The sequence below is a fragment of the Pleurodeles waltl genome, chromosome 10 (assembly GCF_031143425.1).
Source record: "Pleurodeles waltl isolate 20211129_DDA chromosome 10, aPleWal1.hap1.20221129, whole genome shotgun sequence".
NCBI lineage: Eukaryota > Metazoa > Chordata > Amphibia > Caudata > Salamandridae > Pleurodeles > Pleurodeles waltl.
Genome location: NC_090449.1, coordinates 920,080,885 through 920,107,733, shown reverse-complemented (window position 1 = coordinate 920,107,733; position 26,849 = coordinate 920,080,885). Strand labels below are relative to the sequence as shown.

The 26,849-nt window shown below is 40.2% G+C and overlaps 1 protein-coding gene across 1 annotated transcript in view; it reads right to left on the bottom strand.

Moving 5' to 3' along the window:
* Window positions 1-26,849, bottom strand: part of MACC1 (MET transcriptional regulator MACC1) — a 132,152-nt gene that overhangs the window by 65,404 nt on the left and 39,899 nt on the right. Inside the window, exon 3 of the mRNA XM_069211687.1 lies at window positions 1,705-3,755. Within this exon, the coding sequence (XP_069067788.1) occupies window positions 1,705-3,755 (2,051 nt within the window). The remainder of the gene's footprint in view (window positions 1-1,704; window positions 3,756-26,849) is intronic.

The following is a 26,849-nucleotide window of genomic DNA, read 5'->3' as shown; positions in this document are numbered from 1 at the left end:
GAGAACCTCAATTTCAATATTTCTTTTATTTCAGTTGTTATTTTCTGTAGGCAACACTTGTAGGATCTAGGATGTGGGATGTAGAATTCTGCTGAATTAATAATTGTGTCTACTTTTCTGAAATGTTTAGGTTTCTGGCATCCAGCATTGGTTTCACACCCATTTCTGTCACTGACTGGAAGGAGGCTGAAAGCACAGAAAACTCGTAAAAATGGGGTATGTCCCAGTAAAATGCCAAAATTGTGTTGAAAAATTGGGTTTTTTGATTCAAGTCTGCCTGTTTCTAAAATCTGGGAAGCTGATGATTTTAGCACTGAAAACCCTTTGTTGATGCCAATTTCAGGGAAAAAACAACAAGCCTTCTTCTGCAGCCCCTTTTTCCCATTTCCCAAATGAAATTTTCACTGTATTTTGGCTAATTTCTTGCTCTCCTTCAGGGGAACCCACAAAGTCTTGGTACCTCTAGAATCCCTAAGATGTTGGAAAAAAAGAACGCACATTTGGCGTGGGTAGCTTATATAGACAAAACGTTATGAGGGCCTGAGCATGCCCTGACCCATTAGCCCAAAAAAAGGCCTGCCACCTTAGGGGGAAAAGGCCTGGCAGAAAAGGGGTTAAACATGGCAAAATGCCAAAAGATAGTCAGACAGCAAACAGATCAAGTAACATTGTTATTCATATAGGAATAGAATATATTTTTGAAATGCAGATTTCCATATAAAACAATACATGAAGGTGATCAGAGCCCAGCTGAGGGAACCAAATAAGAAATTAAAAAATTATCAGATATCCAACACAGTAGGTTTCCTTCTGCATTTGGACCAGATTTCCAAATTTTTTAACATTAAAAAATAATGAAAGTAGTTGTACTGAAAATCAAAGGCATGGATTTCCAGTAGGTTTACGATTTCCCAAAACTACTCATGCAGATTGTTGAACAATTTTATGAGTAAATAATGAGCAAATGTGCACTTGCACACCTAACATTTTATCTAAACTAAAGTTCTGTGTGTAAGAGGAAACCTTCTGCTTATCTCCACATTAGATATAGGGAAATTACTTTTACTTTCCCACTGTGGTAACCCTGTCAATAATATGATTTTTACATTTTTACATACATTTCTAATGTAAGAAACTAGTTGCAAAATGTTTGAGAATACCGTAAAATAATGAGCTTGTGGGTGTCACGTCATCTACAATGCCTCCTTTCCCACCACTAAACCTGGATTTCAAAATATCAATCAAGCTAGTAGACTTTCCCACTAAAATGTTTATTTTGTGATTCCTGACTTCATCGATCAGGATGTGAAATTTCAGAGCACAAAGTTCTGCTCTGTGGACATTCAATCTAATTAGGTGTGCAAAAACCTTTATGAATTTGGTTGAATATGTTTTCATGTGATCTGTTGTTGTGAGAAAAGAGACAAACTGCACATCTACATTTTTGGTTAATGTCTAGCAAAAGTAAAATAATCATGAAAACAGATTTCACAGTGGGTCGTTCTGATTAGGTATAATATGATTAAAGTGGTAATCACTTGGTTGACACAGATCATTCACTCTGAAGTAAACCCAGGAGGCATTTAAATATCTTTGATACCGGGTTTGGTACAATCTTAATCTGCACTATGGAAACGTATATTCTTCATGTATTGAAGTTTTGTGAAGTTTAGCAGACAGTATTGATCAATTAGTAGTACTTACCACAATCAGTTCATAATGAAATTTCCTCTTTTTAGTGTCAGAATGACAATCTTCCTTCAGCTTCTTCACCACATAGGCCACTTTTTCAGACTCCTTTCCTGTGTCTACATCATTGAAATCATCTAAATTCAAGCGCTTATACCCTAGAACGTCAGCCAAAGATTTCCAGTCATAGATTTTATCTGACACAGTAGAAAGAACAGATGAATAGATGTATGTCAAATTTTTGAATGGCAATGTCATTTGATCTAAAAGCATTCTGGTTGTTAGCTGAATGTCTGAAAAGTCAATAACTTGGTCTTTTGATATCACCTTCACATTTTTACAGTGTACAAGGCCTATCTTTCCTCTTAGCACCCCCACATACCATTCTTTCACTTTATTCTGTCCAATGGCTCTCACTTTGTCTTCACCAAGGAGTGCGATTGTATCCCCTTTGAAATATTCAAGTAAGTAGTCAATCTTACTTTGACGCAACACTGTCTTAAATGTCACTGCACACTTATTTATATTTAAGATCTTATCGTGAAATTTAGGATAAGTAATCGATGTCAGCAACGGTAACGGAGCTGACTTTATCTCTTTACGTTTCTGTAGACACATTCGCTTTGTTGGCGTGTCAAATAACTTTGGAGCAGGTTCGGGAGTTGTAATACTGAATTCTGTCAGTAGGCCTTTTACAGGTTCTTTAATATGAACCATAAAATTAAATGAATGCATTTCTCCATTTCCAGTTGAAGAAAATGGAAATTGCTTGCGGATCTCTGTGCCGGCTTTCAGTTGGGCTGCTTGGATTAGTTTGGATTGTTCGTGAGACTTTACTGAAAATTCTGAATCTTCTGAAATTAATGAAACATTTAGGTCCTGTAATTTATCGACTGTAATAAGATGCTTCCCCCACAACTGGAACACAGCTGGAGGCAAGTTATTTCGCCCTTTTTTTATATCACTTACTGTAAGGTTTTCAGGTGTGTAATTGTGTCCAAATATTGAACAGACTGCAGTGAATGCCGGATGAATATGCTTGGGTCCATAAATACCGACTGTCAGTGTTTTGCTGATGTAATCCCAAACAGAGGTAGCAGGCATCTGAATTGCCTTAGCCTTTGCAATAACAACAACATAGGTCACACGTTTGAGGCTTTTCAGTTTCACTTGTACTGTGTCATTATAAATATAACAATTATCAACTTCATCAAATGGTCCATCTTTGTTGTAGCTGTACAGGCAAACTATTTCTGTCATAACCTGACTAAGTGGATCTTTCTTTACTTGAGTCGCAATTTTCATATCCAGTAAAATGGCTTCCATGTGATTGAGGTTTGTTAAGGTAATTTCTAACAGAGGGCTTGCAGTGTTTTGAAGGTCATTGTTCAGTGACGATGGTGGATTCAGAAGAGCCTTCAAGCCAACTTCCTGGAATGTACCAGGCGCTACGTGACCATCTGGAACATGAACAATGATATCAGAGTTTGGCAGCTGCAGAGATCCTCCTTGATGGTCTATCCTGCACATTACAGATGTGTCCGCAGCCTGGGTTTGTGCCCATCCTGGACTCTGGCTCATGACGTCCAAATCAAGGCAAGACCTTGTTAATTGTCTATGACTCAACCATGCCATTTTATAGGCCTCTCGGTCATTCTGAAGCCATTCCAGATCTGTAGCTGAAAACTGTCCTGATTCTAAATTACTCTGAGGTTCGGGATCTTTGCAATCCAATATATCAAGGACATCAGACACACTTTTGGATCTTGCAGTTTTTTTTGTTGAAGTGTTTTTAAGGAGGTAGTCAATATCTAATTCATCACCAGAAGACGCCACTGAATCCCGGGCATCGGGATCTCTAAACAGCAAAAAAGGATCTTCTTTTAAAATAGACACATGCTTATTTGCATTTTCAACAGAAGATTTGTTAACGATTTCATCAAGGAAAGGATTAGATTCTGAAAGTTCATTCCGAAAAGGGTTTGTTGACCTGAAATTGTTCTGGTACTGTTGGTTGAACACATTTGGCCAATCGATCAGAAGATCAACTTCCTGCCCTCGGATATCTGTGAAAAAATATAAATGTGTTAATACTTTGGCAGCTTACTCAAGCAACATTGAAAAACCATTTTGAAACATTTCAACATTAATCAGTTTTAGCAGAATGACACCACCAATCTGGATTATGTTAAAATCATTTCAGTTGGTTTGGAAAAAGTGAATAATTGGTATATTTCAAAATGCAGTGTGCTCTCATAACATTTTATTTTTAGATTTACATTTCATATTGTACATGTTTATGTCCTTTAATGAACTGAATATTAAACAGGTTGCAGTAACATCTATATTTCACCTGTTCACCCAACAGTCTGATGAGTTGTAGTTTTTTTTCAGTCAATGCAAAAATTGTGAACCAGGGAGAACATAAACAGTGGCAGCTCAACGGACATTAACTGCTTTCTCCAGCCTACCAAATTCAACCTTTCCACTACAGAAATTGCTGAGGCTCTGCATGGAACATACTTTTACAGGCTGCACCCTCAATCATTTAAGGTGGGTAGACACGATATAACAAAATATAGTTAAAAATTAAACTAAGGAACAGGTTAACTGTCTGATAAGAGGAGCTAATATACAATCTGTTTTCTGCTTTATCAAACTGTTTTTCAGTATTCTTTACTTTGCAAGCAATACAGTAATTCATCTCCATATTTGCTAATGTTAGTATACCTGTATACCTGAATCACTGTATTTTCCATCTTTAAAAACTCATCCATGACAGGCCCCATCTACCAAGTATCTTTTGTGCACTTTTGCTGGTACTCGTTACTTTTAGTATGGTTATATATTTTTGGATTCTATCATTTTAATTGTTTTGAATGATCCTATATTTATTATCTTTAATTTGACCTATTCACTTCATCCTTTCTGTAAAGGAAGGCATCTGAAGCAGATCTTACCTTAACTCATTTAAAATGTGTACAATGAATACATTTATAATGCTTTTTCTCCACTCTTCTGAATAGACATCCTGTATTCTGCTTAGTTAAGAGACAACTCTGTTACTTGGGTAAGTATAGAATCAGTCTCTTTATCCAGCCCTAAGTAAATCTGAAATCTGTTCTCCCTGTTGGGAGAGACTTTAGAGGTTCATTCTAGGTCTACTGTCCTTGGAGAGGGCAGAAGGGTCAAAAAGGTTGACAACTTTGCAGATAAGCGACGTCTGCAAAACCAAATTATTAATGACTTAGTGATGGTCGCCCAAGGCTGGCCATAGCTTAGCCCAGTTTTCTTAGAATTAGGTTCAGAAAGCATTTTACAGTTTTAAAAAGAAAGCTACATTTTAATTAGCTAGCACTCTAGTGAGACATTTTCTGAAAGTCACTTGATGTATGCAGTAAAATAATATACTTTAGTAACCAATGCTATCAAAGCTGCACTCCTGGTCCATAAGATTGTTTGTTGTCAGGATTGTTGTGAGGTTCGTACGCAGGGTCCTAACTTCTAAAACCACAGTAGGTCTCAGAAACCACAGGGCAAGTGGACTGGCATGCTCCGTCAATTGTGATGGAATCAAATGCCATTTTATAACATAATAGCTCACTTTGCAATTAATTATTCACACATTTTTATCAAACCGGTTGACAGCAAATTGACCAAAAAAGATCACATTCCAACCCTTCTGAATGTGTTCAGGAGTGAGTCTAATCTGCATGATAAATAATAGCCAAAAATCAATGTATATGCACAGAAGTTAGGAGAGGATCTACTTACCTGATGTGGATGCCAACACATTTGAAAAATAACTTTTTTCCTATAGTGAACTAAATTTCAGACCATATTGCTGAAACATTCTTTCAAATTATTTTACAAAACGTTTGGTTGAAAGATGCTCTTTAAGTATAGTGAGTATTAAGGATAATTGCTAGGGTTGTTCGATTTGAGAAAATTGATATTTGTGGAACAGTAGCTATATGTGCCAATAAAACTTTGGATCCATTGAAGTGATATCATTTCCCACAGTAAATCTAAGTCTTTTCAGGAATTTTCACAGAATTTCAAGAGTATTTATAGTACTCTGTGACTGTAGAGTCCTTCCATCGCAACCTATATAAGTAGCTATGGTCTTCTAAGGAAATATAAGTACACATTTCTGTATTTCGAAATGTGATTTAAAAAATGCATTTACATTTGCAAACTTTCATTTTTCTGAAGAGGGAATATATTTTTTCAATAGAGAAACTCATTCCCCTGTTACCCCCTAATTTTTTGTCATGTCCCTCCCCATTATTTCCTCCAAAATGCATTTGACAAGTACATTTCTTGAGCGAAACTAGCTTCAGAATTTAGAGGAGTACGTACATGCAGTTAAATTTTGTGTAATAATCAACCATTTATGGTGGACGTCCGTAGTAATACCTCCAGGTAGGCCCTAGGTAACCCATTGGGCAGGGTGCTATGTACGTAAAAAGCAGGACTTGTACTCATAAGTTTTACACATCTCTTCCTATGCAGCCCATCTGCGTCATTATTTTTGACACATCCCAGGTACTGTGTGTTAAAAGGATACAACCACTGATTCTTGTGGACTACGACTCATTTAAACCTTTTAAAAGTGAGATCGTGACTTGAGCATATTGGATTTTTGTCATTTTGGTCTTATTCTATTGGTGGTGCACTTTTTGTGGTGTTTTCACAGTGTTACTGTATGATGTATTGCACAAATACATAACACATTGCCTTCTATGCTAAGACTGCCTGCTCTGTGCCAATCAACTGGAAGTTGAGCACAGGATAATTTAGGTTGTGTTGTGACTTGCCCTGACTAGGATTGTGGTCCCAACTTGAACAGGGTGCATACCTCTGCCAACTAGAGACCCAATTTCTAACAGACAGCATCACAGGGTGCAGTTTGGGAAGGGTGTCTGAGCCTATCTCAGATGATCTACCTCTCTTTGAAGCCGGAGTACGTTTCTGTTACAAATTAAACACATCCCTGACTGGCATTGGTACTTCCTTTGAAGGCAGCAAAATAAATCTTGCATCAAGAACTCATATTGTTGAGTAAATCAAACCTGGGGCCAAGTCACGCAGCGGAGCAAGTCACCTTGCTGCCCTGCATGACAGGGGAAGGGCAGGAATGCACCATATTTAAATCTGGCACTATTTTGGCTGCCTAGCACCAACGCAGCCACCCTGCCTCCATGGTGCATGGGCGCCTGCATTGTATGGAGGATTGGCCAGCCCCCTGCACAAAAACAATCCCCTGAGGCTTTTTCCTCTTTCTACATGTTGTGCCGAATGCAGCCCACATAGAAAGAGTAAAAAAGATAGGAGAAATGAAGATATGTTTCCTCCTTATGCCTCACCTGGGAAGGTGTAGCATTTCCAGGTCTAACACTTCTGGTAAATTTGGGAATGCACAACAATCCATGGATAATGTGTGTGAACACCCACACAACACCCGTGAAAGGCCTTCCTAGAAAACAGTAGCACAATGCAGCGATTTGCACTGTGTTGTTTTACTCCAGATTTATGAAGCCACTTAGGGCCAACCAATGTAGCTTTGCGTGGATTCATAAATCACATTTTGGACTTGCGTTGTGCTTGCACCGTGTTGCGTGGTGCAAGAGGTACACAACTCCCCTTGTAAATATGCCCCCCATTTTTTAAACATAAATGTCTTTTAAATTAGAAGCTTTGTATTGGGACTTAGGGCCTCATTACGAGTGTGGCAGTCTGAGGACTGTCACACTTGCAGTGACGTTTGAACTGTTGCACTCCAGGCGGTCGGACCGCCACATGTTAACTTTGGTGGGCGACCCCACCAGTAGACCAGCATCACTGCCAGGAACACCGTTCCCGATGGGCTGATAGCGGTTTGAGTTGTACTGGTTACAACTCACCTTTCCACCAGCCTTTCCATGGTAGTCAGCCAGTGCTGAGCACCACAGGGGGAAGGGCGTGGCCCGTGCAGGAGCCACCGTTCCCAGCACCATAGGAATGCACATTGTCTGCTTTGCAAACAGTGTGCATTCTGATGTTGCTGTGTTCTACGGTATTGGCCTTGGCTCCCTTAAGGGAACCAAGACCAATACCATAGCAATGTTCAAAGAGCACCTTTCCTTCCAGTCAGTCGAGGGGGGCATGGCATAATACAGTGTTTTCGCCGGTCTGCCTGGCAGCAACATTGTAATACACTTGGGGGGACGCCACCACCATGGCAGTGGCGTCCTCCACACAGTTTGCCGGTCGGCTCATCCGACCGCCAACTCAGAATGAGGCCCTTAATGTTTCCTAATTTGAGGCCACTAAACATACTGACTTTTGAAGCATGACTGATAAGGCCATGCTAGAATTTCACATGTTCAAATGACTATGGATGTCTACAACAATACTTGATTCATTAAGACATTTAACTCACAGGAGCATGAAATATGTATGAGCAGGAAGGGATTTTGTGGAATAATATGTAGCCATGATTCAGAATCACCTACAAAAGCAATGAGACGATGGCAAGCCCTCCAAGGAAACAACTGAAGCCTGAGTGAGTAACAGATGATGCTGAGGCTACAGGAAAGCCACATCCCAAGCCTCAGACGCCAGAGTCCTTTTAACTTCTTGTATGCACTACTTCAGGGGGGATGGGACTATCAACTTTATATTTTGTCTCTACAATCTCCAAAATGACATCCAATCTATTTGAAGGCATGCATCTACATTTTTAGGTCATGCAAGCATGAAGCTAACAGATAGTGGATCTTACAGGTTCCAATGCACAGTAATTCCATTCAGATATTTAAGTTGCATTCTGGTGGTTAATCATTGTGGACTAAAATAAATTACAAGCTCTAAAAAGCAAAGTAAATCCCTGGACTGAATGAAGTATGCATGCATGGCCCTCATAGCCCAGAAATAATATTGTTGGGGCCTATTCACACAGGTAGGTTTGGTTATAAATGTAGGCATATGACCAAATTGTATTCAAAGCATACATCCTTTTAAGGGTGCAGAGACCACATAAATCCCACTCTAGGGGTGGGATTCAGGGTGTTTCTGGGCATGCCAGGATTGGTTTGCCTTGGAAATTTGTGACTACCTATCACAAGTATGTTTCTAAGCATTAACATCTTCACATTAACATTTCCAACCTGCAAAGTTGTTGCACTTACCTTCCCTAGCTGGGAGTAAATTTATTTCCACTGGGATATCCCCCCCTAATTTAGTTGAAGTGATAATTCATAGGAAAAAATACTTACCCTGCAGAAAAAAAGTGCATACACTTCCCTGTTTTCTGTCACTGAAATTTCTCTAGAGATTTAATGGTATCCCAATTTAAAATCACGTGATTTTAATAGAATCTACATTTAAATCTGTACCAAGCAAAGCTGTCCATACAGGTAATGGTATTTGGATAGAATATCAAGTTGTAACTATCTGGAGACACGTGACAGAAAACATATTGTGCAAAAATATTGTGATGCAAAAATATTGTTATCAAGAAAATAGTTTTTTTAGGTAATATTTTTTAAAATATTCTTTTTAATATCGTTTTTGATTTTATAGTTGCAAAAATATTGTTTTATAATAATTTTATCATGTTTTGCCTCATATTAATTTTACATGTTACTGTTGTTTGTGTGACTGTTATTACTGATTTTAAATATCGTTTGTAATTTTAAGTGATTTTGAATTTTGAATTTATTAATAGTAATTTATAGTGTTGTAGCGGGTTGTTGGGTTTGGAGAGTGATAGAGTGGGAAGTTAACTAATTAACCAGATATTAATTAATACATCCTATTTATGTGGTTGGTATTAATTATGTATTTAAGTAATACTGTTGTATTTTAATTATATATTCAGGTGCTAGGTTTATAGGCGTAGAGGGTGGGAGGTTAATTGAATAATAATTAACTATTATATTATTTATGTACTTGATCATTATGTCAATGTCATAATTATATATTTTTGCTATATTTTAAGTGTGGGCTGCTGCACCTGTAGGAGCAAGGTCATTCAGTAATTACCAATTATTTATTATTTGTTAATTATTTCATTGATTATCAGTTATGTATATTGTGCTATACCTATTTAATGTTACATTTTAGTTGCATATTGCTTGGTTTGTGGTGTTCTAGATCTGAAGTTATTTAAGTAGTAATTAATTGACAATGTATTATTAATTCTTAATTTATAATAAATATGTAAGTTATGGAATAGTTTGTATGGGTACAGGGTAGGAAGCTAATTAATAATTGAATAACAATTATTAATTGTTTTTTTCAAACAGTAAAAGTAATTATGTAAATTGATTGTATTTAATTTTAGATCTATACAATATGTTAATTAATATTTTAGTATTCGTTGTATTAGGCATTTATGTTTATCTACATTTAAAGGGTTACTCATACATAAAAAATATAATGTATTTGAAGCAAAGTATTTTCCCTACTCTTGCTTTGGCTGCAGAAGGAATAGTATGTCTTTGCAGTTCAACACTTTCCCTACTGTTGCGCTGTTTCAAGTGAGAATAGTAAAGTTCACCCATTCGAACTCCAACACTTTCTGTACTGTTGCAGATACTGGTGTGGGAACAGCAAATATTATCATTCCCAAGTCCAATACTTTCACTACTGTTGCCCTGACTGGAGTAGGAATAATGGGAATAGTAAATTTTACCCCTCTGAAATCAAATGCTTTCCGTACTGTTGCGCACACTGAAGCAGGAACAGTTAACTTCACCCCTCCAAAGTCTAATACTTTCCCTACTGTTGCAATGTTTGAAATGGGAATAGAAAATGTAACCCCCAACAAAGTCCAACACTTTCCCTATTGTTGAGTATACTGTAGTGGGGACAGTAAATTTCACTTCACTGAAATCCAACACTTTCCCTACTGTTGCATTAATTATAGTAGTAATAGTATATTCAATATTTTTTATAATAATGGTGAACAGATTTATATCACTGAGTGTTTCATTTTTTTTCAATTTTAAATGTATTTAAAGTTTTATAGTTTTTTGCAAAATGTGTTTTGGGACGTATCAATTAAAAAAATATTTTATTGATTGTCTACATTCATTGTTATACTTTTTCATATATATATAATGTATATATACACACACACATATATATAGTGTAACAATTAATACAAATATTTTAAATTACTATTTTAAATATATTATTACTATGATTATATGTGTATACATACTCAATAAATTGAAAATATTTTTAAAAATAATTTAATTTTTTTAAATTTTATATATTCAAATGTATAAATGCAAACAATAATATATACATGTAATCTAATAGAATGTAAAAATATCAATGAAAATAATATGTACAATTAATATTTAGTTATGTTACATGATCTGTTACATTATATTATTATATATGTATCTAAATACAAAAAAGTATTTTGTTTTTTACAGTATATATAGTAGTTATGAGTATATTGGTACACATAGTATTAAGTATTAGTGGACTATATCTCATATACGTTATATGACATTGATACATCATCTATTTAACGCTTACTACTCTAAACTAAACTCTATTCACATTGAAACAATATATTTGTCTAACTTTTGACAATAGTAGTGTAATATTTTTTCTGATATTTTTTTAATTACCATTATGAGTATAGGAGCATGATAATATGGTAAACAATATTTTTCAGACAATATCTTGGCTAACGATATTGTTTTCTACAATATTGTGTCAATGATCCCAGATAACAATTAGAATAAGGGTCTCATTACGAGTGTGGAGGTCCGAGAACCGCCACACTCAAGTTGATGAGCTGTCTGACCGCCCAATTAGAACCACCAGGGGACAGCCATCCCCGCCGGGACGATGGTTCCCTATGTTGTCAATGGTGAGTTGGTTAGCGCGAGCAAGAAGGATCTTACTCAAGACCACCTCCCGGCAAAATCTCTCAACGCGAGCGGTCGCAGATTGTTGGCAACTGCTCGCGTCGAGAAATCTTCCGTTCGCCTTGAGGAAGCTGCGGCTCGAGTAGAAAATCAAATTGAGCAGGAGGAAAAGAAGAAGTGCCCTCTTGCGCTGTGCATGGAGCTACTCGCACAGGACAAACACCTTGCGCCAAAAATCAGCATGACCCAACGCACTACATCACTTGCAGATCTCAGTGTAGCACGGCAGAGTTTTTTGGGCACTTCGTGGAGCTCCGCATAGTGCAACACCACAAACTCCACCGAGGCCTACCTAATATAAGCACACCCTCACTGCCAGCCTTTCCATGCTGGCCAGACTGCCATGGAAAGGCTGGAGGTGAGGGGAGCTGTAATCAGCCAGGCAGCACTGAGTTCAGCACCACCCTGGCTGAGTACAACTCAGACCACTGTCATCATGCTGCAAACCGTGTTTTTGGCACCAACAGCTGTCCCCCTGGCAGGTCAGTCCGCCAGAGTTGTAATTGGGCAGTCAGACCACCTGGAGTGTGCCGGTCCGACCGTCAATGCAAGTGTGGAGGTCTTCAGACCGGCACACACGTAATGAGGCCCTTTGTTTCTGAAATCAATACCATAGACCTCTACATAGGATGCTGCTCTTCTGAGCCTGGGATAGTTGATGACAGGACTGTGGCTAGAAGTTAAAATGCAATTTTGTTTTTTTAATGGGTTTTACTAAACACACCTAAAAGATTGCTTGCGGGGAATCTGGGGCACCAGCATCACTATTTCCCAGAATTTAAGGACAGTAAATACTGATTCACAAGGTTTCATTTAAAATTTCTAGTTATGGCTCAGGCTTTCACTAGGGGGCACACATGCTTTTGCTTTACCATTCAGTATACCTTCCACCCTGTTTTGAAAATAACTGTAAATAAAAATAATAACTTTTAGATAAATGTGGTCTGGAGTCACATGCCTTCAAATTTTGCTTTCCAAAAACTTTTGTATTTAATAGTATGAATTCATATGATGCTTGAGATTTATGGAAGTGTTTGTGGTTTATGTGAATGTGTCTATTTGTATACACGTCTACACACAAGTCTGTGGTGTGTGTTAGTTTTCATGCATTACCTCTCACCATGTAGGCAGCCCCTTTTAAGGAAGTCCATCCATGAATCAAAAGTTATGTTCTAATGTTCAATACACTTCAGGGTTTATTTACAAGTTTGTTCATAACATAACATAGCAAGTCACCTTGCTGCACTCCGCTGCAAGAAAAGGGCAGGCTTCAGACATATTTATTGCAATACAGTGCATTCCTGTCCTTTCACCAATGCTGGCACACAATGGGCTTCCTACCGCCAATACAGGCACTCTTGCTCCATGTGCAAGGTGCCTGCATTGCATGCAGGATTATTTTTGTGCAGGAAGGGACACCTTCCTGCAAAAAAGCAACCCTGAGAGGTATAGTCTTCTTTTTATGTGTGCTATAGAATGCAGCACACATAGAAAGAGGAAGTAATACAGAGAAATAAAGATATTTTTCCTCGTTACACCTTCCCTGAAAAGGCAGATTTTTGGGGGCACTCCCAGGTCTACCAGTTCCGGTAAATCTGGAAATGTGTCATAAACCATGTGAGTGGCATGGGAACACCCACACAATGCCCATGAATGCCTTCCAAGGGCAGAGTAAGGCAACACAGTGATTTGCAATGCATTGCTTTGCTCCTCATATATGGAGCCACTCAGGGCCAAGCAAAGTGACCTTGCGCAGCTTCATAAATCTCAGTTTTAAGTTGTGTCACACTTGCACCACATTATGTGGTGCAAGCGTGATGCAAAAGGGCTCATATATATACCCGACGCATGTAAACACAAGCTTTTACTTTCCAAGACATTAAAAGCAATCTATGTACAAACTTCTGGCTGTCAGAGAGGGGGACTGGAAGGGATTGTGTAAGTTAATGCCACAAATACTTCTACCATACTAGATGGTCTGGGAGGAATACCACATATAAAAAATATATATTTTGAGGAAAATCACTTTAACACATGAGCTATCTAAGTAGTAATATTCTCAGACCTGCATGAACTTCAACTGTGTTTACCCCTTTGTTGTTTTTAAGGCCGCCTTCATTTGTGGATTTGGAATAAAATGTTTGCAGCTTTTTTTATTCAATCCTTTAAATTTGTAGCCTATGCATGTGCCATTTTGTCAGACAGCTGTATTCTACTTTTTTCTTAACAGCAGGCAGGTCTTGATGGAAGAATTTCATGAGAAACGCTGAGAACAAAAACATGAAGAGTAAGAAAATGCATTTTACTCTTTTTCTAAAAGTGACTATTTCACCACATCAAGAAGTGTGTGAGTTCAAAGACTTGGCTGCATGGGCAACTCCTTCAACATGCCCTAATTGTCAGCAAAAGAGGTAAGGGAGAAAATCTTTTTAAGTCAGTTTTGGAGGCAAAAAAAAAGACATACTGTTGTTTCTCCACAGCTAAGTGAGGCAGTATACTTCTGAGAAAGGGACAACTTTTGGAATGTGTTCACAATTATATTAGCTATAGACATAGAAGGGTGGATGTGTATGGCATCCAGAATGCCAGAGATTTTCATGGCTCATCTTGTGCACTCACATTGTGAGGGAATGCTCCTCACTTGTGATGGGTAGTGCAATATGTGGATCCAATAGGCTTTGCCTCTTTTCACACGTGCTTTTCAAACTTTTTTCAAAAAGCGATCCACCTTTTAGTATTACAAAGCTTAGTGACCCACCAAGCTTTAAAAAATATGAGGGGAAAAGTTATTAATATAACTAAAGCATCATGTGGTAGTGCACTGTCATTTACAGGCAGCACATTTTAAATAGGGATTGCCACTAACTTTGCATACAACTATAATGCACTCAAATGATGCATAGAAATCAATTTCAGTGAATATTTATTATTTGTGCATCACCAAGTAAAGTGTCTTGAATTATTTTGATCCTATTAAAATCTTTGGGCCTCATTACAAGGCCTGCCAGCCTCACGGTGACGGTCGTACCGCTGCAACCGTGTCAGTCCAACTGCCAAATTACAACCCTGGTGTGCAGACACACCAGGAGACCGCCATCCCCGCAACGAACATGGTTCCCGACGGGGTGACAGCAGTCTGAGTTGTACTCAGCCAGGGGAGATACTGACCTCAGCCCCACCTAGCTGATTACAACTCAGCTTTCTGCCAGACTTTCCATGGCAGGGACCCTACCATGAAAATGCTGCTGGAAAGCCAGTGCCGGGGACCAGAGGGGGGGCCTGTATTTCTCATTCATATGGCATGGGCAGGGTAGGGGCCCCCTTGCCCAGCAACTTCGGAATGCATACTGTCTGCTGTGCAGACAGTGCACATTACAAGGGTGCTGTGTGCTACGGTATTGGCTTTGGCTCCCTTAAAGAAGCCAAGGCCAATATCGTTGCACTGTTCCCGGGAATGTCATAATACAATATTACCATCGGACTGCCCGGCGTTAACATTGTAATGCGACAGGGGAGGGGTGCCACCGGTATAACAGCTGCATCTTCCCTGCGAGTTTGGCGGTTGGCTCGACCGTTCACTAAACTCATTATGAGGGTCCTTGTTTCCAACACATTTCTATATTACAATCAATGTCCTTCCTTTTTGCTTTCTAACTGCTGAATGTGTGCAGTCCATCTACCAGTATTCACATTTAGATGTCTGATAATAAAAACAGGGCATCTTAAACATTTCACATGCAGGCTCCATGCAAGAAGGTTTGACAAATAATTAAATGTGCATTTCTTTCTCTGACTGCAAAGTGAGAAGAGTTTGTAAACATCAGTCCTCAAGCTGAAAAAAAAGGAGCAATTTGTTAGAAGATGTAGTCTGACATCTGATCTCTGTCTTTAAAGCGCTGCCAACTTGATAAGATAAATACATAATTTAAATACATCTTTATTGATTGGACTTTGGCAGCCCACCAAGAATTGTCCCACAGTTTGGGAAACACTGCTTTAGATGATGTCATATATGAACATCAATGGCATTTCCAAATCATAATGTTTCAATTGAGCAGCCATCTTTAATGGTGTGAATAATAAGTTAGTTATACCCCACTGAACCAGCCATGCTTACGTTGGTTCACAAGGTTTTACATGAGACACTGGCAGCAATTTGAAAAAATAAATACTGCTCAGTGGAAAAATATAAATGAATTAATGTAACTGCACAGCAGTGCATGAACAATTCACTACCAATGCAATAGAACTGAACCATTTAAGATGCAGAATGATATATAAACTGAATAGACACATTTTTGAAGAGATTGGATAGAACATCAACACAGGCGAGTAACAATGTCTCACGGTCAAACTATTTTTTTAAAGTATTTTTTGTTGTTTGCATAACTTCAGAGAAATAAAGCGGTTCCAGCCAGACCTAAAAGTAATACAAGTCATACACAACTAAATAATAAATAAATAACAAGCAACAACTATGCTGAGATAATTGTAAAAAGGCCTTTCAGTGCTAAATAATGCAAAGTCCCTTCTTCAGGAGTTTGTCATAATGTTCACAATGTAAAACTTTGTTCCACTATATTTTCCGCATGTTTACACCATGCAAATCACTGTCATCCTATGTAGTCTGTGCTACTGAGAGAGCGTAGCTTATATAATCTATATTAACCTGAAATGTTTATAAATTAATGTGTGATGATGCTGCATAGAAACTGTAGTAATCAATTTTGCTTAAACGTGCAGTTGAAATGTGACCACGGGGAGTGGCCGCCAATGTATACGTGGACTAATAAAAATGACTAATGTTATACATTGCTACAAAAGAATAAGTTTTATACTAATTATTAATGATTGCTTTATTGAATTTGTGCTGAAATCTTTGTAGGCCTTAAGTTAGCATGAGCCGAAGCTTAGCTGCCTGGCTCTCATATTAAATGTATTTTTCCTATCTTGCAGTGTGCGGACTCGCAAAAGGACATGACCCCTTGTTTTTCTTCAAACTAGAAGCTGAATGTAACCATAGTAGATCTGTTCCCATGAAATCCACATTGCTTGTAGAAAATATTAGACAAATTAAAACAGTGTACATTAATGTAATGTACAAGGTCGTTCAAGCCGGTGAAGACAATGGAGCTACTGACCAAAAGATGTGCAAAGAATTACAGAAGGATGAAATCATACCAGACGTGCTACCTCTAAAGACGTCGATCATGTGGACCAATAAAAAGCTTGTAAAATAATATGGGGTGAATGATTAATGACATAATCCGTTTTTTAACTGGGTTAAGACAGTTGGGTATAACCAATGACCAATTAAATTTTAGGGGAATGTACAACGAAAAAGGGATAAAAACCCATGACACAGGGAGCCATTTAGAATTAGGTAGGGAATGCTATTGATTTTATCCAGAAACTTTGTCACTCTGTTTGGTGACTTACTTTGGTTTTACTTAAACCATCCTTTTCTTAGATTGCCCATTTTACACTTTACCTCCTTATGAGGGAAGTGCCCCCTTTTTTTGCCCCGGAGCTGAGTTTTGACTGATGGCGATTTGACTGAAGTCCTGAGGACGAAGACTGAACCTGAGTGCGGACCTAAACCTTGGAGGGTAACTATGGCAATGAATTTGTGATTTGTCTGTTGCTTTTCCTTTCTAGGTACCAACTGCTTACTTTGACAGAGACCATAGCTAGATGTTTTCCAAATTGGTGTTCTAAATTGTTTTGCATGAAGCCCAACATGCTAATGCTAATCAGTGGTTAGGACAGGAGTTCACTAAACTGACGCAAATAGACAAACAACTGAATCTATGCTTTGTTGAACTGACACGTTAATGACACTCTGCTAAAAGTTGATCTATGCTAACGCTGTGTTATGTTCTAATAATTGCGTTTCTTGCGTTGTTTAAGTCTTATTAGAGTTGCCAAATTATGACAATGTTATTGAGTGTTTTGCTAATGAAATTAACACATATCCTCTTAGAATTGTAATCAATAGGGAATAAACCTCATAAAATTCTACTAAACTGGTGTGGTTATTCATGACTGCAAGGTCATAGCAGTGTCTTGAATTGATTAATGACTGACTAAAGTGAAATGTATTGTGGTAATAAATATGGATGACATTATCGATGTATTGATTGACATATTGATTAGTTATCTCGTCCTAAGGTGTCTCTTAAAACGAGCCCTGATGTGTAATAAATTATCATAAAGGGACGTGTTAACACTACCATTGCCTCTAAAAGCTATAAACAATAGAACTGCTTCATAAGTGGGCCAACAGGACTGCTAACAAAATCTGAAGACTTTCAAACAAGTGCAGCAAGAAAGCTGCAAAGCTAAAGCTTGGCACCAACTTACTTATTGTCGCAAACAGTGCATCAAGGCACTCATTTACTAAGCTATTTTGCGGTCGATAAGGTTCTGATTCGTAAAATCAGAGGTTTTTTAACAGCAAAATGGCAACTAGTCATTTAGTAAGATGTTACTGAATGTTACTGAATCTTACCAAATCACTGTTTGGGTTTGGGAACCGATACTGAATTGGTGTTTGGAAGGGATGTGTTAGCAGTACCCTTTCCAGATTCCGATTCTTTTAGGGATGTATTAATGTTTTGCAACTGAAATCCTGTTGCAAAACATCAACATTTTACCACCTCCTCAATGGATGTGGTTTGCCATTCACAAACGGGAAGGGACACCTATGGGAACCCTTTGCCTTTGTGACTGTTCGTAAAAATGTTTTAGGAGCAGGCAGTGCCTGGCCTTTAAAATGCTTTGTGTGATTTGTGTTTTTTTTGTTTTTTTTTTAGTAAACCTATCCTATTTCCTTTCAAGAAGAATGCTTGCATTATTATTATATATATATATATATATATATATATATATATATATATATATATATATATATTTTTTTTTTTTTATTTTATTATTTTTTTCTTTTTTTAAAGAAGCTCCAGCAGGCTGTGAGTATAGCCAATTGTTGTAAGTCACAATTTGGGGCCTATCTCATGTATAATAAAGTCGTAGGTCGAACTGTAACCAACTACCTGTATTTTGTAAACCAGTTTTAGGTCGGTTCTCAAAATACCAACGGATTCGGTAGAAGGAGGCACTTCAACAGAATCAATGTGTGTACATTCCATTTAAGAAACCGCAAATTGGGAATCATTATTTGTCACATTGTACGATTTCTTAAATTAGATCTTTGTACAAGGGCCTACATCCCTTTCATTATTACAGCCACTTTTACACAGTGAGGTGATATTGGTTACAAGCTTAGACATCCAAAAAGCACATAATAGCATTTAATAAATCCATGTCCAGCTAGTGTTGTTTTAACTTTTTGAAAGCAAAATAGTACCCCATTTCACACACAACTAAATACAGAGCACAAAAAATATGTGCATTACGAAAACCAGACCTTCTGAAGAGAGATCTATGTAAGAAGGCCTCTCTTATTTAAACAAATTAAACATCCTTACTGTTGTGATTGTCAGAGAGATAACCATGTAAAACCTCTCCCGACTGTATTTGTTCAAAATGTAAAACCCGTTCCTAGTGCATTTGTTAGAAATAAACAATTTTAACCACCTTCTTTCTGCATTTGACACAATGCCTGTGCTAATCCCTTTTCTTGCAGTTATGGGAAATGGGAATACTTCACATTTCATAAGTGGAATAACACAACTGCCAACCAACTTCGTGGCTATAGAAAAGATCAACACAGTAAGTGAGCCAAAGTGTCTCTCTAAATACTGCTTTTAAAACTCTTTTACATGAGTTCTAGTAGAAATGAAAGCTGTCTGTCTGTAGCCAAACCATGAAAATGATATTCTTGAAACTGATTTTATTTTTTGCCCTGCATATGAGTAAAATTCTTCCTAAATAAACAACTTCAGCATGTAACTCACGAGTGTAAAACAGTGAGGTCAAATCCAGTAAATCCACGTTTTAGGAAAGTCCTAAACTTGAGGTAAATATGCTCTATTGCAGGATATAGCAGCTGAACTAGTGCTCAGCATTAATATGTAATTGCAATGTGAAAGAGGTGGTTTAACTGGCCAAAAACACAGACAGCCTTCAAAGAGCTAAAACATGTGTACTTGGTCTCATCTTCAGCTTGCACAGAATACCTATAAGCTCTGCCCCTGCACACCTTAAACTGCCTCCTGATTCAGGAAGTCCCTGATAAGACAGCATGCAAAAAGCAGTGTTTCAGTGCAAGCCCCACATGTTCTCCCCCTGTTCTGCCGAACATTCACCCAAAGAATTTGCATACTTCCAGAAGGCAAAGTCTCTGCGTCGGGCCATTTAATAAAATACATCCTCGACTGCGATTGTTGAAAGTATTTTGTTATCATAGCAAAATCTACTGAGAGAAAATTGCTGCTAATCTGTTCACATGTATCTGCATGCATCTGGACGTTCTGAAATGGTGAAAAAATAATTTTTAAGAAGGCTGCTCAGTGGGGAGTGAGCATGGGCTTGGGTCAAGGAGGAACTTTACAGAGGACTAGATATCTAGAATCAAAATATTGTTAAGGAAAGTGCTTATAGATAATTAGATATAATAATCTTAACTTTAGATACATGCCTTGGAGATACAGATATTTTCAAGGTAAAAATATGAGAAATATGGTAAACCATTTTTTCCTTTCGTATACTTCACCTTCACAATATTTTGGTTCTCAATATTTAGGTCTCATTTTTGCAGCTCCACAAAATTTTGGACTTGATGCCCTGGTGGAATACTTTTGACATCAGTAGTAATAAGACCCAATAAAAAATGGTGAGGCTGAGCAGCTCTTGAGTGGGACGCACACAAGAATAAGAAGCAAAATCAATAAATTAGGAAAACTGAAATGGTCGTAGAAAGTCAACCAATCATGAGTAAGATGCTGGCACAAAGTCAACTGTATACATCACCTTCTTCACAATAGGTCTTCTACAACAAAATATATAAAGTTGTCCATAAGTTAGACCTAAGCATTGCAATATGATTCTGATGTGGAAAGCCTCAATGCCATCTGTAAAGGAACATTTTGGTATGTTGACGTTGTTCATAGAAAGGGAATTGATTCCTTAGCGTTAATAAGGCTAAGATTGAAATAAAGCTGGGTCTTCATAGCCAGTCCCCTAAGTTGAGATGATGAACACTGTCACCTTTAACAGCTGGAAAGGTTCCTCAGTGAGCTACCACAAACTGCAGCCTTGTGTGGGAAACTGAAGGTCATGAGTTGGTAAAGCAGATGCAGGGCCTGATTACAAGTTTGGTGGTCCTAAGACCGCCAAACTAGCGGTTGCAGTCAGACTGCCGCAATCCTGACGGTCTGACCGCCAGATCCTGGCGATCGGACCACCAGGAGACCGGCACCACTGCCAGGATCAATGATCCAGATGGGTTGTGGTCAGCCATGGCGGTGCCGATTTTGGCTGATCATGACTTTCCTTTCCACCTGGATTCCCACCATGAAAAGGCTGACGGAAAGGCAGAGTCGGGCCGGGGAGGGTGGGCCGTTTCATGGCAGACAATGCTCATTCCGAAGGTGCTGTGCGCGACGGCATTGGCCTTGGCTCCACAAAGGTGCCACGGCCAATGCTGCCCCATTCTTTCCTCTGGTCACCCAGGAAGAAACATCATAATACCGGTTTGACAGCTGCCTCACCACTGCCATATTGGAGTTCGGGTGGTTCAGCTGCTAAACTCATAATCAGGCCCTCAGTCTTTCACTCGAGTGATTGGTAAACTGTATGCCATTAACTATAAATCAGAGGGCTGTACACTACCAAAAGGCTGTATTTTGATTAGCTTCAAGTCTGTCAATCCATACTGCAGTTGCCTCTGAGCACAAAACACCTTAACCCCTTCGCTGCCAGGCCTTTTCCCCCTCCTGTGCCAGGCCTTTTTTTGCCTATTTGGGGCAGTTCGCGCTTAGGCCCTCATAACTTTTTGTCCACATAAGCTAACCAAGCCAAATTTGCGTCCTTTTTTTCCAACATCCTAGGGATTCTAGAGGTACCCAGACTTTGTGGGTTCCCTTGAAGGAGGCCAAGAAATTAGCCAAAATACAGTGAAAATTTCGTTTTTTCAAAAAAATTGGAAAAAGTGGCTGCAGAAGAAGGCTTGTGGTTTTTCCCCTGAAAATGGCATCAACAAAGGGTTTGCGGTGCTAAACTCAGCAGCTTCCCAGCTTTCAGGAACAGGCAGACTTGAATCAGAAAACCCAATTTTTCAACACAATTTTGGCATTTTACTGGGACATACCCAATTTTTGCAATTTTTTGTGCTTTCAGCCTCCTTCCAGTCAGTGACAGAAATGGGCATGAAACCAATGCTGGATCCCAGACACCTAAACATTTCTGAAAAGTAGACAAAATTCTGAATTCAGCAAGGGGTCATTTGTGTAGATCCTACAAGGGTTTCCTACAGAAAATAACAACTGAAGAAGAAAAATATTGAAATTGAGGTGAAAAAAACATAAATGTTTCTCTACGTTTTACTCTGTAACTTTTCCCTGCAATGTCAGATTATCGAAAGCAATATACAGTTACGTCTGCTGGACTCCTCTGGTTGCGGGGATATATAGGGCTTGTAGGTTCATCAAGAACCCAAGGAACCCAGAGCCAATAAATGAGCTGCACCCTGACGTGCGTTTTCATTCTATACCGGGTATACAGCAATTCATTTGCTGAAATATAGAGTAAAAAATTGCTATCAAGAAAACATTTGTATTTCCAAAAAGGGCACAAGATAAGGTGTTGAGGAGCAGTGGTTATTTGCACATATCTGAATTCCGGGGTGACCAAACTAGCATGTGAATTATAGGGCATTTCTCAAATAGATGTCTTTTTTACACACTCTCCTATATTTGGAAGGAAAAAATGTAGAGAAAGACAAGGGGCAATAACACTTGTTTTGCTAATCTATGTTCCCCCAAGTCTCCCGATAAAAAATATACCTCACTTGTGTGGGTAGGCCTAGCGCCCGCGACAGGAAACGCCCCAAAGCGCAACGTGGACAGATCAAAATTTTTGGAAGAAAACAGAGGTGTTTTTTGCAAAGTGCCTACCTGTAGATTTTGGCCTCTAGCTCAGCTGGCACCTAGGGAAACCTACCAAACCTGTGCATTTCTGAAAACTAGAGACCTAGGGGAATCCAAGATGGGGTGACTTGCGGGGCTCTAACCAGGTTATGTTACCCAGAATCCTTTGCAAACATCAAAAGTTGGCCCAAAAAACACTTTTTCCTCTCATTTCGGTGACAGAAAGTTCTGGAATCTGAGAGGAGCCACAAATTTCCTTCCACCCAGCGTTCCCCTAAGTCTCTCGATAAAAATGGTACCTCACTTCTGTGGGTAGGCCTAGCGCCCACGAAAGGAAATGGCCCAAAACACAACGTGGACATAACATATTTTTTCACAGAAAACAGAGGTATTTTTTGCAAGGTGCCTACCTGTGGTGTTTGGCCTGTAGCTCAGCCGGCCCCAGGGGGGTGGCAGAAATGCCCTAAAATAAATGTGCCCCCCCCAACCCCCACCCTCCCCCGCCGGGAGCGACCCTTGCCTACGGGGTCGGTCCCCCTGCGTGACATTGGCGCCAAAAAACAAATCCCCGGTGCCTAGTGGTTTCTGCCCCCTTGGGGGCAGATTGACCTAAAATCAGCCAATCTGCCCCCAAGGGGGGCAGAAATGGCCTAAATACAATTTTTCCCCCAGGGGAGCGACCCTTGCCTGATGGGTCGCTCCCCATCTCTAAAAAAACAAACAAAGAAAAAAAAAAAGAAAAAAAAATTCCCCTGGCGCCTAGAGGTTTCTGCCCCCCCCCGGGGCAGATCGGCCAAATAATAGGCCGATCTACCCCCAGGGGGGGCAGAAATGGCCTAAGATAAATTTCTCTCCCCCAACCCCCCCCCCCCCCCGGGAGCGACCCTTGCCTACGGGGTCGCTCCCCCTGCGTGACATTGGCGCCAAAAAACAAATCCCCGGTGCCTAGTGGTTTCTGCTCCCTTGGGGGCAGATTGACCTAAACTCTGCCAATCTGCCCTCAGGGGGGCAGAAATGGTCTAAATACAATTTGCCCCCCCTGGGGAGCGACCCTTGCCTGATGGGTTGCTCCCCATCTCTAAAAAAACAAAAAAAAAAAAAAAAAACTAAAACAAAAATTTGCCCTGGCGCCTAGAGGTTTCTGCCCCCCCCGGGGGCAGATCGGCCTAATAATAGGCCGATCTGCCCCCCGGGGGGGGGGGGGGCAGAAATGGCATAAAATAAATTTCTCCCCCCCCCATCCCCACCACCCCCGGGAGCGACCCTTGCCTACGGGGTCGCTCCCCCTGCGTGACATTGGCGCCAAAAAACAAATCCCCGGTGCCTAGTGGTTTCTGCCCCCTTGGGGGCAGATTGACCTAAAATCAGCCAATTTGCCCCCAAGGGGGGCAGAAATGGCCTAAATAAAATGTTTCCCCCAGGGGAGCGACCCTTGCCTGATGGGTCGCTCCCCATCTCTAAAAAAACAAAAAATAAAAAAAATAAACAAATTTCCCCTGGCGCCTAGAGGTTTCTGCCCCCCCGGGGGCAGAAATGGCCTAAAATAAATTTGCCCCCCAACCCCCCCCCCCCCCCGGGAGCGACCCTTGCCTACGGGGTCGCTCCCCCTGCGTGACATTGGTGCCAAAAAACAAATCCCAGGTGCCTAGTGGTTTCTGCCCCCTTGGGGGCAGATTGACCTAAAATCAGCCAATCTGCCCCCAAGGGGGGCAGAAATGGCCTAAATACAATTTGTCCAACAGGGGAGCGACTCTTGCCTGATGGGTCGCTCCCCATCTCTAAAAAAACAAAGAAAGAAAAAAAAAAAAAAATCCCCCTGGCGCCTATTTGTTTCTGCCCCCCCCCCCGGGGGCAGATCGCCTAACAATAGGCTGATCTGGGAGCAAATCCCCGGTGCCTAGTGGTTTCTGCCCCCTTGGGGGCAGATTGACCTAAACTCTGCCAATCTGCCCCCAGGAGGGCAGAAATGGTCTAAATACAATTTGCCCCCCCTGGGGAGCGACCCTTGCCTGATGGGTTGCTCCCCATCTCTAAAAAAACAAACAAACAAAAAAAAAAAAAACACACATTTTTTTTTGCCCTGGCGCCTAGAGGTTTCTGCCCCCCCCGGGGGCAGATCGGCCTAATAATAGGCCGATCTGCCCCCGGGGGGGCGAAATGGCCTAAAATAAATTTCTCCCCCTCCAACCCCCACCCCCCCCGGGAGCGACCCTTGCCTACGGGGTCGCTCCCCGTGCGTGACATTGGCGCCAAAAAACAAATACCCGGTGCCTAGTGGTTTCTGCCCCCTTGGGGGCAGATTGACCAAAAATCAGCCAATCTGCCCCCAAGGGGGGCAGAAATGGCCTAAATACAATTTGCCCCCCAGGGGAGCGACCCTTTCCTGATGGGTCGCTCCCCATCCCTAAAAAAAGAAAGAAACAAAAAAAAACAGAAAAAAAAAAATTGCCCTGGCGCCTAGAGGTTTCTGCCCCCCCAGGGAGCGACCCTTGCCTAAGGGGTCGCTCCCCTTGCGTCAAATTCACGCAAAGAAAAAGCTCCCTGGTGTCTAGTGGTTTCTGCCCCCCTTGGGGGCAGATTGGCCTCATCAAAATAGGCCAATCTGCCCCCAAGGGGGGCAGAAATGGCCTAAATATAATTTTCCCCCAAGGGGAGCGACCCTTGCCTAAGGGGTCGCTCCCCACCTAAAAAACAAAATGATACATACAAAAAAAAAAAAAAAATGGTCCCTGGTGCCTAGAGGTTTCTGCCCCCCCTGGGGGCAGAAAAGGCCTTCCTGAAAAAATGCCTCCCATGGGAGCGACCCTTGCCCAAGGGGTCGCTCCCTTATGTGAAGATTAGTAAAAAAAAATAAAAAGCCCTGGTGTCTAGTGGGGTTTCAAAAGCCGGATTGCAAGCAATCCGGCTTTTGAAACCCTCTGAGAGACTTCAAAGGGAAGGAAATACTTTTCCTTCCCTTTGAAGCCCCTCCGGGCCTCCCAAGTGATTGAAAGTGAAATGCTTTTGCATTTCTCTTTCAATCGCGCTGGAAGCAGAGCTTCCAGCGCGACGAGGGAGGCCCCTGTGACTAATCAGCGCGCGCGCGCTGACGTCACAGGGGGGGTGGGGGGGGGTCGGGGGTGGAAGGTGAAGGTCTTCCCCTTCCATCCCCGACTTGGGGGGTGAGGGGGGTGCACGGGGGGTGCGCTAGCGCGCCCCCAAGTTCCCCTGTGCCATGGATGATCTCGTCCAAGGCACAGGGGAACTGTAGCCTTGGACGAGATCATCTCGTCCAAGGCACAGAAGAGGTTAATGAATATACAGAGGGGATAAATCTTATAAAGAAATATATCTCTCAAATGAAAACGTCAATTAGTCATTGAGGACAATTAATGTCTTATATATTATTCCTATTTATTTTAGTGTTTTGTGTCTCCCTGCTTGACTCTAATCAAACGGTGGGTTACAACATAAAACATTACTCAATACATAACTGTATTACTACACAATGTACATACAGACACATAACGAATTGACAATGTTATAGAATCACAGACAAATAAAATAAAATAAATTTATATAATTTTTGTAACTCTTAGCACTAGAGTCTTTTTGCAAAAATAAGCTGCTGAACCTTCCTCAGGTAAACTGTCTTATATTCAAGAGGTAATGGTGTTTGGTATCATTTCCTTTGAGGGCATTTCCTCCCATTACTTATACATGATGCCATCTCATTCCATTTATCTTTTGTTCAAGTTTTCAGAAACATTCCTCCAGAAAATAGTTGACGCGTTTCGGCCCCTTTTGCTTTTGCTTCTGGCCTCATCAGGACATCAAACACACTGCCTTGTTTTTTAGATGTATAGAGAGTAGCTGCTCAATAAGCTGTTATTCAACAGAGGAGTTACCATTGGTTTCCGAACATCCTTCAATGGTGGGATTTGATTTCCGACACAGCTTTCACCCGCGTGAGGAGCACTGTCCGTGTACCAGTGCTCCAACCTGTGAGCACTGCTGATTGAATTTTAACTTGTCTGTTCTTGCATTCTCTTTACTCTCTGTCACTTTCACATGAACACTCTTTTGAATACTTTGTCTACACATTAAGGAACAACCATTGTATTTAAAGTATTGTGTATGTACTACAGATCTTAATTACAACTAGTATTATTATGCATAAATTTGACTCTTTTGTTGG